The 16443-nt window shown below is 43.3% G+C and overlaps 2 protein-coding genes across 2 annotated transcripts in view; both read right to left on the bottom strand.

Moving 5' to 3' along the window:
• LOC142025194 (scavenger receptor cysteine-rich domain-containing protein DMBT1-like) overlaps positions 1–16443 on the bottom strand; it is a 903096-nt gene that overhangs the window by 527406 nt on the left and 359247 nt on the right. The gene's annotated exons all lie outside the window — the stretch shown is intronic.
• Positions 1–16443, bottom strand: part of LOC142024594 (uncharacterized) — a 42734-nt gene that overhangs the window by 24573 nt on the left and 1718 nt on the right. Inside the window, exons 2-3 of the mRNA XM_075016723.1 lie at positions 12391–12807; positions 548–565 (exon numbers count right to left, since the gene is read on the bottom strand). Coding sequence (XP_074872824.1) covers positions 548–565; positions 12391–12807 — 435 coding nt within the window. The remainder of the gene's footprint in view (positions 1–547; positions 566–12390; positions 12808–16443) is intronic.

Raw genomic sequence — 16443 nt, 5'->3', positions numbered from 1 at the left:
CACGTTCCATGACATGAATTACAATATTAATGGATTTTTTTTGCTCTCGTACATTGAGCATTGAGATCTTTAGAACACTCCAAGCATATTTTGCCATTTTAATCAATTAAATAGAAATATACTGATGATAGACAAATGCAAACATATTTTTTTCTCTGCCTTCTTCACCTTATTACAGATGTGTGTGTATAATCAGTTAAGAAATATTCACAAATATTACCCATTAAAAACTGCTGAGGACCTTAGTTAATTTCCCTAGCATAGACCATTTCTGTCTCTTTTAGAAATTATGTAATATATTCTTTTCTTAATTGAATAAAATACTCATCTTTAGTGAATCAGATTTGCGTGGGGTGAGAGCCACCTGTATATACTGTATGAAAGAACCCGCCTTTATATATTTGTATTACAGTACACCTTATGCATTAGACTTAAGCTCCTCTAGGATCTTGTGCAGGGCCAAAAGCAGAAGCTATACAGCAAAACAAATGAACAGTGAATGACAATTAATCTGAGTAGAAATAGTAAACAATCAAAACAGACTTACTCTTTGATGCATGACAACCTGCACAATTAAAACAGAAAAAAGTAGCTTTATACAGGTTTGAATCAAAAATTTTTTTGGTATAACCATATACTGAAGGTTTGGAATGGGTCCTAAATGGTTGTTGAGGCAGAGCCTACTTCATCTTAACTAAAACATGTCCTTTAACTCATCATCTATAAGCTATTTCACAAAATAAAGTACCATTTTGGATCAAGTGAACCTGGTCTGGCAAATGCTACACAGTGGGTGCATCTACACTACGAACTAACTTGGAAGTTACCTTCAAAGTTAGGCACTACATTGAAGTAGCCAGCAGAGAGTCTACACACATTTTCCCTTACTTTGACAGCAACTTCAAAATAAGAGAGCCCAACTTTGAAGTCCTTACTCCATTCTAGGGAAATAGGTGTGTGTAGGGTGTGTGTAGATGCTCAGTTTTGAATGGGCCACATCCACCCTGACTGAATAGACCTCGTCAGCTCTAGCCCTCCCTTTGACTGAGACTCCCTCTTCAAATCCTCCTCTGAAATCCCCCATTCATGCATCTGACGAAGTGGGTCTTTGCCCATGAAAGCTTATGCTCCAAAATATCTGTTAGTCTATAAGGTGCCACAAGACTTCTTGTTGTTTTTACATAATGATGTAATACATGAGCCTGTACAATTAAAACAAGAAAAAAGAATAGTTCTGTGCTCTTTTTGTTTCAAACACATGCTTTGGTATAAACCATATCCTACAGGTTTGGGATGGGTCCAGAAAGTTTGTGGAGGCAAAACCTACTATGCTCTAACTAAAACATGTCCTCTGAATCCTTAGATATAAGCTGTTTCACGAGATATAAAAGCATTTTGGACCAATCAAATGTGCTGTGGCAAATGCTTCACAGTATGTCCTAGGTGCCTTAATAATGCCCAGTAGCATGTCTGCTGTGAGGAGGCAAAGATGATCCCTGGAAGAGCAGGTGAAAGCAGGTGGCATCCATCTTTGTTGAGCCATCAGTTCCTGTGAGAGTAATGCATGAGAAACGCCCTACACAAAGGGGTGATGTCACTGAGGGCATTGGAGTGTCACTACTACAGAGAACAAGAGGAGGGGGGATGCCATTTTGTAGCAGTTCGTGTAGTGTTTTGTTAGAGACCATTATTCTTGAGCAATCAGCACATGCTAATGAATAAGCTTTGCTTTAGAAGAATGTGACCAAAATCACCATTAATCCTATCTCTACCCTCATCCCACATGATCAATAAAATAAAGTAAGCTGCAAAGGGCTAAAGTCTCTTTCTCTCTGCTTTGCTCCAGTGCGTAGGGTGGCCCTCTGAGATTCAAGAACACTAGCTTTGTGAACTAACCCATCTAGGAGCTGATCCAAGTGCCAGCAAGTGTAAGGAGAGATCTAATGAAAAACATAGGAGAAAAAAATCTCTCTTTTGGACTAGAAAGAAAGTCTTTGTGGAGGAGTCCTCTTGGCCCTGCTTCAACTGTAGTACCACCCTGTAGAAGTTGGCCCTTCTAAAGGCTGTCGAGGACATGCACTCAGACAGGGCGTCGGGGGAAAATGTGAAGCAAAGTTTTTAACCATGTTATAAAGCAGTGTTTCTTAAACTATGTTCTGACGAACACTGGTGTTCTGTGAACTACTTGCAGGTATGCTGTGAGCATAACACTTTTTTGATATCATACACTGATGGTATATATTTTCTGTTATTAAAACCAGATACAATGTTACTTCTTCATTGTTATGATACCCGATTACTCAGTTTTTGGTCAGACAGCAATTTTTTAAAGAAAATTTTCATAGGTGTGCCACATCAAAAATGTTGTTTGGTGTTCCATAGTTTTAAAAAGTGTAAGAAACACTGTTATAAAGGATCACATAGGTGACCACATTAACGGACCATGTCACTTTGCAAAAAATAAAAAAAATAATGAAGTGGAAAGAATGGAGATAGCTGATAATGAGAGGTGTGCTTGTGTGACAGAAAGAAAATCAGAAATACAGGGCAAAAGATCATTGAAGATGGGAGGCCTGTTGCAGTGTCAATTCCCACTAAAAACAAAAATGTGCAATACAAAAATGCTAGAAAATCAGAGAAGCAAGTATTATATGGCACAGAACTAGATAATGGAGCCTTCATTTCTGCCCAATAAACTTCAGAAATGAATGAATGCAATACTTACAATTTCCCATCTTTGATCTTCTGGAAGAGAAAAAAAAATACATATTTCAGCATATACTCTGGTTTAATTCCACGAGTTAAAATCAACTTATTCAGCATCTAAAATATTTGCTATATCAAACAATTCTTGTTAATTCTTTTAAGAAAAGTTACAGTAATGTTCTGACAGCATCAGATAAATGAGTTAAAGGATCCAATGTGTTCAGATTTTCTTCATTCACCATGTAAGTGTGAAATTTGCAGGAAGAACTCAGAGATTGTTGGAAATTTAATCAGTATAGCTGTTGTAATTTATTTGAAATCTTGAAGGTTTATTGGATCTATGAATGCATCTTCTGTTCTATATTAGTCTTTCAGTATAAAAAAATCATTACATTCAGAGTGGAAAATGACAGTTTTTAAATCGTGGTTGGATGTTTTTTCTAAAATATTTGCTCCAAGAATTATACATTCTTTGGAGGATATTCTCTGGTCCGTGCTGTACAGGAAATCACATTGATCCCTTCTGCCCTTAGAATTTACAGGTTTATGACTATATTTTGATAGAGCACATCATGAGTCTGTCCTTGTAGGACTACCACAGTTTAGGCTTTCAGGAAAAAGAAAATTATTTACAGATTGTTGCTTTGAGCACTAGGCCATTACATTTCTTAAGTACTACTAATGGCTTTCACTAGGAGACCGAGATTAACAAACAGGCTTAAATGTCACATTTCTACACACAAATAGAACACACACATTCATGGGATTACTGGAGTTTGAAATATAGGTTATTTGTCCTTTTTTGCATAAAGCATATTCAAGTTATAGACACATCATATACACACACACACACACACACACTTCATATATATACACAAAACATTATTATATATGCATTAAACATAAAAAACATATTTCCTTAAAAACTTTTTCACTTCGTTTCATCCCTGCATTTAGCCCTCAGTGGTTGTGAGGGAAAGAATACTGAAGATATTCCGCTAAAAGAGTTTACGCTATTATTTATGTTTCAGGACAAGGAAAAAAGCAAAACGCTCAGCAGGAGAAACTGCCATATTGGATCAGACAAAGTAGAAGAACCCTGTAAGAGTCATTACTGAATAACCTACATATTCAGGAAATTGTATCTGACATTTTTTATGTTCCTTGACTGCCTTGTTTTGCTTGACTTTGATTTCTATTTATTGAAGGAATCAGTTAATGTTAATTAATGTCGTGAATCTTGCCACTTCACCCTACTGTATTATTTTACCCTTTGCCTATCTGCTACCTTTGTTCTATAGGGTTGTAACTCTGTGTGGTACAAGAATTGCAACTCCTCTTTTGTGCTCTAAACCTAGTCACTTTTGAAATTTGGTCAGTTTGAGGGTCACTGAAGTTATTCATTATTAAAATTTTATTAGATCTAATTGCCTCTTTGATCATAACTATTTTTGTAAACACCACCACCTTGCTGATAGAATAAAGCTGTAATATAGGAACTTCAACAACAAAACTTACAAGTTGTAGCAATGGAACAAAGCCTTCTTTAGGGAAAAGAAGTATTAATATTGACTTACTTTTTCACTTGTAAGTTAATCACAGTCCCTGTGAATGCCTTCTGGACTATCCAGTTGAGTGAGAACACAGATCCGCACCCACTCTCTCCTCTTTTTCTCCGAAAGAGAAACCAATCTCCCTTCTGGGATATCAGATGACAAGTTTCACTAACTACGTAACTAAATTAACTAAGCTCCTCAGCAGTTTTTACTATTTAATATGTGTGAGTATTTTTTAACTGGTTATACATGCACGTCTGTAATAAAAAGTGACAAGGGCAAAGGTTCAAAGGGCCAGACTCGCCCTGTTTTGTTCAAACATACATACACAGAGTTGGAAAGGAACAATACTGTTGCTAGAGGGCTGTGACATACTACTTGATTTCTTGGGATCCAGAAATTTCACACACAATAACCAAACACAGAAACAGAACCAGCAAACTGCTAACTAATGCAGAGAGGCACACTTCAGCCCTTCTTCATCCATACTGAATGCTGAGGGCCCAGATTGCCCACTTCCATCCAGCCCCCTGTTGCAAGCAGGACTAGGAAACCTCTTAGAATTTAAAGTGATAATTTGTTATTTTAATACCATCCCGCCTATACAGTTTGGGTATTACACAGCCTTGCTCTTTAAGTGTGAAGGTACATTTGATCTAAATGAAAGAAAATGGTAACAATTCAGAAAGAAAATTGGTTTCACTAAATGAAAGGTTTTTCATGAAAAGATTTTGGTTTCATGAGTTATTTTAAAGCATCTGCTCACTGTGAAGCAGAAGTCAAAACACATAGCAGAGTGTTAGGCACTCCCTGAAAAGGGACAGATAGATAGGGAATGTAATGCCAAAATATCAATTTATTGTACATCCACAAGTCAAAAAAGATACATTTAAATTGGAAACAGTGCAGAGATGGGTTATTTACCTCTTCACTTAACAAAAGAATCAGGGGCCTTTGAGCTAAATGAATAGGCAGCTGCTTTAACACAACTCAGTCAACTTGTGCAACTCTTGTTCCCTGCCTCCCATCTGTCAGGGGCCTTTTCTTTCCCCCAATCCAGCAGTGGCCTTTTCTTCCCCTCACATCCTGGTCAGGCAGTGCTTTCTCCCTCCTATCTTCTCACTCCAGTACTGTGGCCAAGGGCCAGAGAGGGAGGGGGTTGGTGGAATGGGGCCATTTAGCAGGATTAATACAAAAAGAGGATTTTTTCACCACAATGAACATGTTTAGAGAGAGAAATAATTTTCACTGAACCTTCCAATTTTTCAGTGAGAAACTCAAAATTGAAGACTCATGGGTTTGAGTTTTTAAAAAACAAAATAGCTTTTGAAAACTAAATGTCTGAGGGTTTAATTGGGTTAATTAATGTTAATCTCTACTCCAACAAAACAAAACAGCAGAAATGTAGCAAAGGCTAACAGACTAAAAAAAATATTTATTCGGTGATGAGGTTTCATAAGACAGACCCACTTCATCACCAAATAATTTTGTTAGTCTTTGCTACATTTCTGCTGTTTTGTTTCGCTGGAGTAGAGACTAACATGGCTACCACTCTGTTAGTATTGGGCTTAAAAACCAAGTAAGTGCAAAAAGGTCACTTAAATTTTTAGGAACATATTAATCCTTCACATGCATATAATTATCATTTAAAGTACATAATATAGCACAAGTTGTTCCAATAAATCTGCTATGAAGATAAGGATTTTTTTTTGACAGACTTGGTCAAAAAACAAGCATGACCTATTTTAAGCTGGAAAATGTCATTTTATATGTACTCTTAAGCCTTCACAAAGTAATTATTTCAGATTACTACACATTTAAACTCACTGAAACAAAATATTAACCAGTCAAATCTGTTTGGTGTGTTTGTAATGAAAGTTCACTGCTTTAAGAAAAAGGGAACACTAATTTATCTTGTATGGTTTTCATGACAAGATGCATTTATGAAATTTCATTTTACATTTGTGTTAAAATTCATTTTCAAACATTTTAGGCACACCAAAGGATTTAATATATTTGTATGATACTGATTTTGCTGGACCATTCTATTAAAATTGTTCATCAAATTAAACAGTCAGGAGTAAAAGGGAAACTCATTTGTCCAACTATCTGGGAAAAAAAATGTTGCCCATTTAAGTGCTCATCAACTAATAAATTATTTTGTTAGTCTTTAAAGTGCTACATGACTTTTTTTGTTTTATTAAGATATGGACTAACACAGCAACCACTCTGTGACCATCCACTCAGTGGTGTAACCCAGACAGTTACATGCTTTCACTAAGCATCAGCCAATTAACTGATACTTAGAATGGTTGCCCTAAAGAGCCATCTAGGTAAGATGCTGATGATGATACTGACTGAGAGATTAAGATTGCAGATAGAACATATAGCAGATGAGCAAGCAGGGTTCAGAAAAGATAGAAATACCATACAGCAGATATTGGCACTAAGATTGATAGTGGAGAAAGTTTGACAAAAGAATAAGAACATATACACTTGCTTCATCAATTTTCAAACGGCATTTGACAGTGTAGATCAGAACGTGACTTGGGCGGTTTTGGACTCATACAGTGTGGATAGCAGACTGATAGAGTTGTTGAAGGATATCAATGCTAATGCGGAAGCAGCAGTGAGAACATGTGGGGAGTTGGGAAGCTGATTTAAAACAAGTAGACGTATGAGACAAGGAGATCCAATATCGTCAAGTATCTTCATCGCACATCTGGAGACAACAATGGACAAGATCCAGAAAGGGTTAGAAGGGATATCTGTGCATGGGAAAAGAATTAACAACTTGAGGTTTGTGGATGATTTAGTTATCATTGAGGAAGATGAGGAGAAGCTAGAGAAAACGGTGCCAGTGTTAAATGAAGAAGGGAAGTGGTACGGACTGATTATGAAAATCGATACAACAAAAACAATGGTATTGGGAGATAAGGAAATAGGAAGGAAGATCTGTGTCAATGGTATTGAACTAGAAAATGTAGAAAAGTTCACATATCTGGGGAGCAACATAACGTATGATCTAGACTGTAAGAAGGAAATAGCGACTAGAATAGCAAAAGCTCGAGTGAGTTTGAAGGCGATAAGATCTGTAAAAGCAAAGCAATTAGCTTAAGAACAAAGCTGGACATCTTCAAAACGTGTGGATTCAGCAGCATGTTGTACGGATGTGAGACACGAGTGATAACGAAAGATTAGAAAAGAAGAATATTGGTATTCAAAAGGAGTTGTTACAGAAAGATTCTGAGAATAGGATGGATGCAGAAGGTCACCAATGAGGAATTATATAGGAAGATACAGCCGAAAGAGAACCTGCTGCAGAAGATTGTAAAACGGAAGCTACAACTATTTGGACATATTTGCAGAACGAATGATGAACGAAAAATCAAGACTCTAGTATTCGGCATAATGGATGTTTCAAATAAGAGAGGCAGACCCCACAGAGAATGGATAGATGATATAGTAGATTGGTGTGGAGCTAGTCTACAGAAACTAAGGCACCCTGCACTGAATAGGGAAAGATGGAAGGAAATAGTGAGAGAGGCATCAGGCACCAACGGGCGCTGAGCCCACGGTTATGGATGATGATGATGATGATGATATATCTATATCTATACATATCTTTCCCTCCCCACACAGCCCCTGTATCATTTCTGTCACTGCTCTACATATCCCCTTGTCTCTCAGTATCTGGGTAACCAGAACTGAATGGACTGACTCTACCACTAAGAAGAAACAGAGACTTGGAGCGTTTCATTCTTTTCCCTCCTATCCACTAACCCCAAATATAAATAAAAGTACAAACACTTAGACCTAAAGTAAGCCCCACACCTGAGCCACAGTGAACAGGCTATAATCAACCCCAAACTGCCAGTCTCTTTGAGTTGGGTGTATGCTCTTTTATTCCTCCCCAGCTCCTCCCTCAAGTCAGCTGCTTCCTCAGCGCCATGCAAGTGGTAGTCACTGAGCTGGGTTAGTGCCTTTTCTAGCTAAAAGCAGGAAGTCTCAGGGAGCCCAGCTACTCTCTCAGAGCTACCCCTGCAGGGATTGTACTGGGTTGTCCAGCTCCATCCCAGCTGCAGTAAGTGGTGCCTGACTGGCAGGCACTGCTCAGGCTAAAGAAGTGCACCTGAGTGCTCTAGAAGCTAATTACTAACGCCTCTTTCAGCCTCTTTCAGCAGGGTGTGGCCAGTAGTAGCAGGAAGGGGTATTTCTAGCGCACCCTGGCACAGCCAGAGTTGGAAGAAACAGAATCACTTTCCCTTCCTCTCTCCCTGCAATGGCAGCACAGCTAGAGCAGCAAAGAGGCAGCTGCTAGGGAAAGTTCCAGCTCTCCCTGGTGGCTGCATGCAGTCCAGCTGAGGCCGGTAGTCCTGAAATGCCCCATACTTAATTTCCCCAGCAGCACCACCTCCATTCCCCCCAGCACTTCATCTTCCACATCCTGTCTCCAGTGCCCAGGAGGCCCCTTATTAATGAAGTCAAAGCTGTGCTAATTAGATGTGTGACCTGAAGTCCCTCATGCATGGTGGCATAGACATGCATCTAGAGGGAGCTAGGTTTGTGAGGCCTGCACTGGGGTAGCGTGTACGGTAGTGCATGCCACTCTTTAGGAAAGATTTGGACAGTCTGGAGAATCCAGTGGAGAGAAACAAAAATGGTTAGATGTTTAAGCCATCTGATCTTTGAGTGCAGCCTGAAAAAACTAAACATGTTGGATATGCTTAGTTGACAAAAGATAAGAGGGGGGCGTATTCTGATAACAGTCTTCAGATATGTACAACTGTTATAAAGAGGTGGTGGCAATCTTTAGTATGTCCACTTGCAAGAAGTAACTGGCTTAATTTACAGCGAGGGAGGTTTATTTGGGATATGAGGAGGATCTTTCCAGTTATATCAGCTTCCAGCTTGAAGCAGGGGGCTGGACTAGCCTGAGGTCCCTTCAAGCCCTGTGATTCTGTGATTCTAAGGGTAGTTAAGCAGTGGAACAGGCTGTGAAATTTCCTTCCCATCACTGGAGGCCTTTAAGAGCAGATTAGACACACAGTATTTGGAGATGGTTTAGGTATATTATAACTCACACATGTACTGGGTATGCTTCACTGTCCCATGTAATGCCACTTAGATCCCTCAAAGAGAGAAAGAATAAACAACCAGTACAGCCTTAGTTGAAAGGCAGCTGACTTTTTAGACAAAACAGGTTTGTCTGCCAGTGGCAAGTTACAAGTAGGGTCTCAGACAGGATTTCAACTGGGTCTCTGAAGCTCAGGACAGGTTCCTTCAGTTGGGGAACTATGTAACCCACATACCTACTGGGGATAGTTCACTATCCCCTGTAGTGGCATTTAGACTACTCACAGAGATAAGTGGCTTTAGCTCAAACTGTACAGGCTCCTGCATTAAGCTCTAAAGGTCCCAGTCTCAAGTCTCCCTGCTGGTGGTTACATATCCTTTCAGAGGAAGGATTCAATGACCTCTGAAGGTATCTGCCAGTCCTACTTTTATATTATTGTGTGATCTCTAGTTGGCTTTTTATATGATGTGGTTGCCCCAAATTTCTTTGGGTACCCTGATGTTACAATATACAAATGAGCCCAGAAATTAACCCCTTAATGGTCCCATTCATTCATTATGTTTCTATATTATTAACTCAAAAGATAGAAACACACTGAATTTAAGTTAGTAATAGGCTTGGGGCTGTGTTGTCCTTAGGCTGCTAACTAATGGAGATGTAGGACTGGAGAGTATTTTTCAAAGTAATAGTCACATTGTGACTTCCAGAAACATTCCAAGAGTAGGCATGGGATTATGCATGCAGTTAAAGATGACCATACACTTAGGAGTTTTGCTGAGATGGGGCAGAGGTGTCACAAAGATGGCTGAACATCACCTTTGATCAGCCTCATTTCTTGATACTGTAAGTGAGACCTCTAGTCCCCACCATAAACAGCTCCTCAGCTTCAGTTGGCACTTGCAGATAATGGCCCTAAGGCAAAGCTGGACTGCAGCAGTTCTCTAGCCATATTCCCGTACCTCTGGACATCTCTCTAAACACACCCAACCTAAGGGATGACCTGGCACTGGCTAGGCTGACTTTTCACCAAATACAACAAGAAATCCTGTGGCATCTGATGCATCTGACAAAGTGGGTCTTTTCCCATGAAAGCTTATGCTTCAAAATATCTGTAAGTCTATAAGATGCCACAGGGCTTCTTGTTGTTTTTGAAGACACAGACCAACCTGGCTACCTCTCTGATACTTTTTACCAAACAGAAATTTCAGAGTAGGATTTTCGTCCTGCAGACCACAACACGATTCACAGGAGCTGTAATCCACTGTGCTTAAAAGAACTTTAAAGTACAAGATATGACTGCAAGAAACACACAGGGTGTGTCTACATGGGCACAAATCTTCGAAATAGCCATGCTAATGGCCATTTTGAAGATAACTAACGAGGTGCCGAATTGAATATTCAGCACCTCATTAGCATTAGGACGCTTCCAGCTGCGGTGCTTCGAAAGCACTGCTTTCGAAAGCGCGCGGCTCGGTGAGGCTACACGGGGACCTGCACCTTTCAAAATCACCTTATTCCATTCAGTAAGCTGGATAAGGGGATTTCGAAATGTGCAGGATCCTTTCGAAAAAGACCTCCGTGTAGCCATGCCGAGATGCGCGCTTTCGAAGCGCTGTGGCTGGAAGCGTCCTAATGCTAAGGAGGTACTGAATATTCAATTCAGCACCTCATTAGTGATCTTCAAAATATGGCTAATTTGAAGATTTGTGCCCGTATAGACACAGCCACAGTGAAATAAACAGTAACAGAGAGTAAGCTGTGCTAGTCTATACACTATCAAAACAAAAAGCAGTCAAGTAGCACTTTAAAGACTAGCAAAATAGTTTATTAGGTGAGCTTTCGTGGGACAGACCCACTTCTTCAGACCATATCCAGACCAGAACAGACTCAATATTTAAGACACAGAGAACCAAAAACAGTAGGCAAGGAGGACAAATCAGAAAAAGATAATCAAGGTGAGCAAATCAGAGAGTGGAGGGGTGGGGGGGGCAGAGATCAAGAATTAGATTGAGTTAAGTATGCAGACAGATTATGCTTCTTCTTTACATCAATTTTTATTGATAAGATTTCAGAGATATATGATATAACAAGAATAGAGATAACAATGTAAGACAAACACTTATATATGAAAAGTGAACCTAAAATAAAATTATAAAGAAAAGAAAACTTTGATAGTGTTAAAGTTTAAGCTTTCACACAGATTCTGATGTTAAAGCAGTAACTTAAAGTTAGACTTTTAACAGCACCAATCAATACACTGAAACATCTCCCTGAAAAATATAGATTTTTTTTTAAGTTTTAATGTTAAGAAACTTTCTGTGTATGAGAAGGAGTGCTTTTCCGCTAGAAATTAGATGTTTAAGTCTTTCTTTTTAATTGTATGTCTGTTATACATAATAAAAATCATTATTCTGAATTATCAGGAAGATTCTATATGGATTGGCTAATATAGTTTATCCACTGAAATCGTGGAGGCAGCTCATTGTCAACATTTAATCTGCTTTTAAGACATCAGGTTCATCTTTTGATCAGGTTTGTTCCCCTTTGTCTTTGGCAAGAGTACAAGTTCATTCCAAAATGGGACAAAGTTCAAGTCATTTAGGCTGCCACCACATCAGCACTTTAGGGTGTATAGAAAAGTTATTTGTTACAGTTTTGAATGGATTAAGCTGATAATTGGATTGAAAATTTTGTTTCAAATCATTACATTTTTAGCTCCATTTGTATTTTATTAGTGTCTCTTCACTTTTCTCCATCACTCAGTTTAATTAATAAATTATGTACAAGTGGAAGACTGACTGGTTGAAATATTTCTTTCCCAGATGATAGACAACTTTGTTCTTTGTTGCTCAGGACCCTATGATGCTTCCTAGTGATAATTACGTAGTGATTCATGGACTCTATCCTTCTCTTCTGTAGCATTTGCACCCTTCTTAAATGATTAATCTTCCTTTATAGAACAAATTTTCATTGTTGTTTCTTTTTGGGAATTTTTAAAGAATGGATGAACAGGACCCGAGAATGAACAGTTGTTAAATTTGAACAACACACGCATGTCAGTTACACTGAAAAACGTCACAAGCCGCTCTTGGTAATTAAGGTAAACTCCAATTTTCTTGGGCTTTTCCTGCAACTCAAGCCGGGTCCATGGATCTGTTTTTGCCCAATAATCTCTCCCATTCCGACTGAGAGCCCAGAATCCCTCTTTAGGTGACAAGACAAGTTTTCCTTTTCTTTGTATGGATTTTCTGGCTACTCCCAGGTCCCAGCCAATACTGCTCCCAACATCCACCTCCCAGTAGTGTTGTCCATTGGAGAATTCTTCAGACCCCAACACACAGACAGTCGAATCAAACCTCTCTGGAATTTGGGGAACTTTCTGAGTTTGGGCTCCATGTGTAAAACTCTTCTTATCTGCAGCAATGGAGATATTGGGGTGCGCTGTGTCTGCATTGAGAATGATGTCATCTGCAAAGAGAGAGGTTTAATTCTGAGACTCACAGGTATGATGGCAAGTTGGGCTGGGAGAAGAGGAAATTCTGGATCTAATCCTGCAATTTCAATGACACTTTTCCCTAAATTAGGCTTGCTGGAATTGGTCCTTTTGGCTGGTGCACTTTACTGTTTAGTGTAGATGTAAAATGATTCAGAAAGGTGTTTGAAGTTTATGTAGGCGATTTGACCCATAACTCACAACTCAGATGAAAAGTAGATGAGTATTTAAATGAATTCAAAGTATACATTGTTGCAGACTCTCTAAAATCTTCACTACTGTTACTTCCTTAGAACTGTCATAGCCCCTGTATAATTAGGGCCTAACCATCTCCAAACAGAGCTGGGCACATTGTGCTGAATGGTGCACAAGCAGAGGTGGGGAGATAACAGGCTGGATGGACAAAGGAAACACATTGAGGGTGTGTCTACAGTAGGAACTAACTTCTAAGTTAACTTCAAAGCTAGGCACTACTTTGAAATAGCCACCAGAGAGTCTTTGAGCCCAACTTCAAAGTCCTTACCCCATTCCCAGGAATGGAGTAGTGCCCTACTTCGAAGTTTGTAGATGTGTGTGTAGATGCTCAACTTTGAAGTTACTTTTGCAGTGTAGACCAGCCAAAGAGACAGATAATTTCTAGCAAAGGGTGAGGCATGCAGTTCTTGTGTCACATAACCCTACCTTTATCAGTTTAGTTCATCATCAAAGGATTACACCCTTACTAACTGAGAACCTTTTCTGCTCCAATAACCCAGAAGAATTTTAGGTGCTTATATTTAACTCTTCCCATTGAAGCTGGTTACCTCCATTTCCCCCTGCATCTCCTACCTGTAGTTAGTTTAATCCAAAACAGTTTCCAGCCCCAATCCCACTGTCCATCATACTTTCAGTAGTAATACTTGTGTTGCCTTGCTCTAAATTTTCTGGAGCCTCTCAAGGTCTGATATCAATCTTCATCCCAGTGCTGTTCCAGATGTGGATGAGTCCTTTCTAGCGAAAGAAGCTGGAGAGCTATGCTTACATGTGTTCAGGCATTGTCTCAAACTGAGGGTCTAGAATACAAGAGGGGGTCTGTGGCCGCCGCCGGTAGCAGGCGCGGGGTCCGCCGTCTGGCCCTCCGCGGGGCCGGTGGTTCCTCGGCTGAGGGGCTGCCCTGGAGCGAGGGTCCCGGAGGGCTCTCCGGGACAACCGATGCCTCGCTGGCGCTCTCTTCCGGTCCTTCGGATGGTGCAGGTGCAGGACACAGGAGAGGAGGGGGGAAAGAAGAATGGAGACAGGCGTTAGTGTGGGCCCCGAGCCGTGGCCTTTGTCCCCCCCGCCCTGTGCTGCAGGTTCCCCATCCCCGTCCCCGGGAGATGCTGCTGTGATGGATGGGGTTCAGGGGTCCCCCTGCCCTGCAGCCCGTCCCCTGGTGGGAGCGACTCTCTCTTCACCCCGCGGGGTCTGAGAGCAGGAGAGGTTTCTTAGGCCACAGATGGCCAGTTTCTGGCAGGAGTGACGGCACCAGCTGTCGGAAGAGACAGTCCTTCCAACCCGTCGTGGGGAGAAGACCCCAAGGGGGGCCCCTCTGGGATGCAGCTTTCCCTCTCCTCTGGCTGGCTGCCTACCAGCTCTCCCTTCCCCTAGCCTCTACCTGTGGCCCCCGCCCTCGCCCCCCAATTCCAAGCCAGCTCAGCTCCTCCCTCCTGTTTGTTCAGGGCAGAGGTGTCACCTGCCAGCTGTAGCGCCAGGATCCTCCTTTGGCCCTGGGAGCTCCTCGGCTCGGGTGGCTCATCTGTAGCCTGAGTCTCCCTTTGGCACTCCCCCCACTCCATCGCATGCTGCTGCTGCGGGGTGTCCCACCCCCTCCGCCCGGGGGCCCCTGGAGGTTCCGCTCCCCCCTGGCCCGGGGATGGGGCATGGCACTGTCATGCAGGGTGGCGGGGGGCAGGGGCTGATGGCTGCAGTGCTGTGAGGGCCATGGCCCTGGTGTCCTTGGGGCCATGGCCATGTGAGCGTGTGGGGGGCCCTGGACACATCTCTGTTCCCCCCGCCCCTCAAGCCCCGGGGTGTCCACCAGAGAGGGGTACCTACCTGTGGGTCCACTCCCACGGTCCGGAGATCCCCGGGGGTCGGAGGCCCTGCTGCTGCTCCAGGATGGCAGGAGGAGGATCTGCAGGCTGGAATCGGTGGAGGAGGAGCCCCCCTCCTCCTCCTCCTCCTCCTGCCGCGATGTCCCGGGGATGGCCTCCGGGGGGGGCCCTCGGGGTGCGGGGCTTACCTCCGGGGCGGACTCCGGCTGCAGGGCCTGCTCGGGCTCATCGGCCGAGGTCAAGAGTGGCCGGGGGAGAGGAGGGGTACCGGGGGCCCAGAATGGCCCTGAGCTCCCTGTAAAAGGGGCAAGTGGCGGGGGCGGCCCCAGATCGGCTGGCCACATCCCGGGCCCGGGCGTAACCCTGCCGCAGCTCCTTGACCTTACTCCTAACGTGGTCAGGAGTGCGGGCAGGGTGACCCCGGGCAGCCAGTCCGTCGGCCAGCCGAGCGAACGCATCCGCGTTCCGCCTCTTGCTCCCCATTACCTGGAGCACCTCCTCCTCGCTCCAGAGCCCCGGCAGGTCCCGCAGCTCGGCCTCCATCCAAGAGGGGCCCCGCTGCCGCTTCCCAGACTGCGAAGCCCTCTGACTGCCCTGGCTGCTGTGGCTCCTCTTCAGGGGGGTCCCCTGGGGGCGCTGGGGGGGCTGCTGGGCAGCCATGGATGCAGAAGGGGCTGAGGGCTAGGCAGGCTCGTTGCCTCGTGTGCAGGCACGAGCCTGCACGTTCCTTCAGCCTCCTGCAGTCAGGGCGGGGGAGGGGCCCTTTAAGGGGCCACTCCACGCAGCCACCAGTGAACTGCGGGGCTGGAGAGAGCGTCTCTCAACCCCCCAGCTGATGGCCGCCATGGAGGACCCGTCAATTTCGACGTCCGGGTCGCGGGTCGCGGATCGTCTACACTGTCCCTACTTCGACGTTTTTCTTTTGATGGCGCACAGTGCTTTCATTTGTTGTTGTACATAGTTTTATTTGTGCCCATCTTGGTTTTGTTGAATGTTTGTCCCTCCTTTTTGGTTTCTGTTTCACATATATATATTTTTTTATTTAAAAAAAAAAAATTATTTGAGACAAAAAAAACATTTACGTTCACCCACAAGTTCGTGCTGTCATTTCTCCTGGACAAGTGGGGCGGGGGGCGGTGGGGTGCTCCATGGTGGTGTGGGCGTTGGGGCAGGAGTGTGGGGGAGGAAGGGGCGGGCAATAGGGGGCCTGGGCAGAGTTCACCCCGCGGCCTGTTGGTCGAATTGGGCCCGCAGGGCCTCCCGGACCCGGGTCCCCTCTAGGTCCACCTGCCGACTGGGGGCAGCAGGTGGCTGGACGTGTGCCCTGCCGGCCTCGGCAGCCCAGCCCTGCAGAAAGCTCTCCCCCTTGCTCTCCACGAGGTTGTGCAGGGCGCAGCATGCACCCACAATCTGGGGGATGTTGTTGGGGCTGGCATCGAGGCGGGTGAGGAGACACCTCCAGCGTCCCTTGAGGCGGCCAAATGAGCGCTCCACCACCTGGCGCGCACGGTTCAGGAGCTCATTGAAGCGCTCCTGGCT

This window comes from Carettochelys insculpta, chromosome 22, assembly GCF_033958435.1.
Source record: "Carettochelys insculpta isolate YL-2023 chromosome 22, ASM3395843v1, whole genome shotgun sequence".
NCBI lineage: Eukaryota > Metazoa > Chordata > Testudines > Carettochelyidae > Carettochelys > Carettochelys insculpta.
This window is presented reverse-complemented; position numbering and strand designations above follow the sequence as displayed.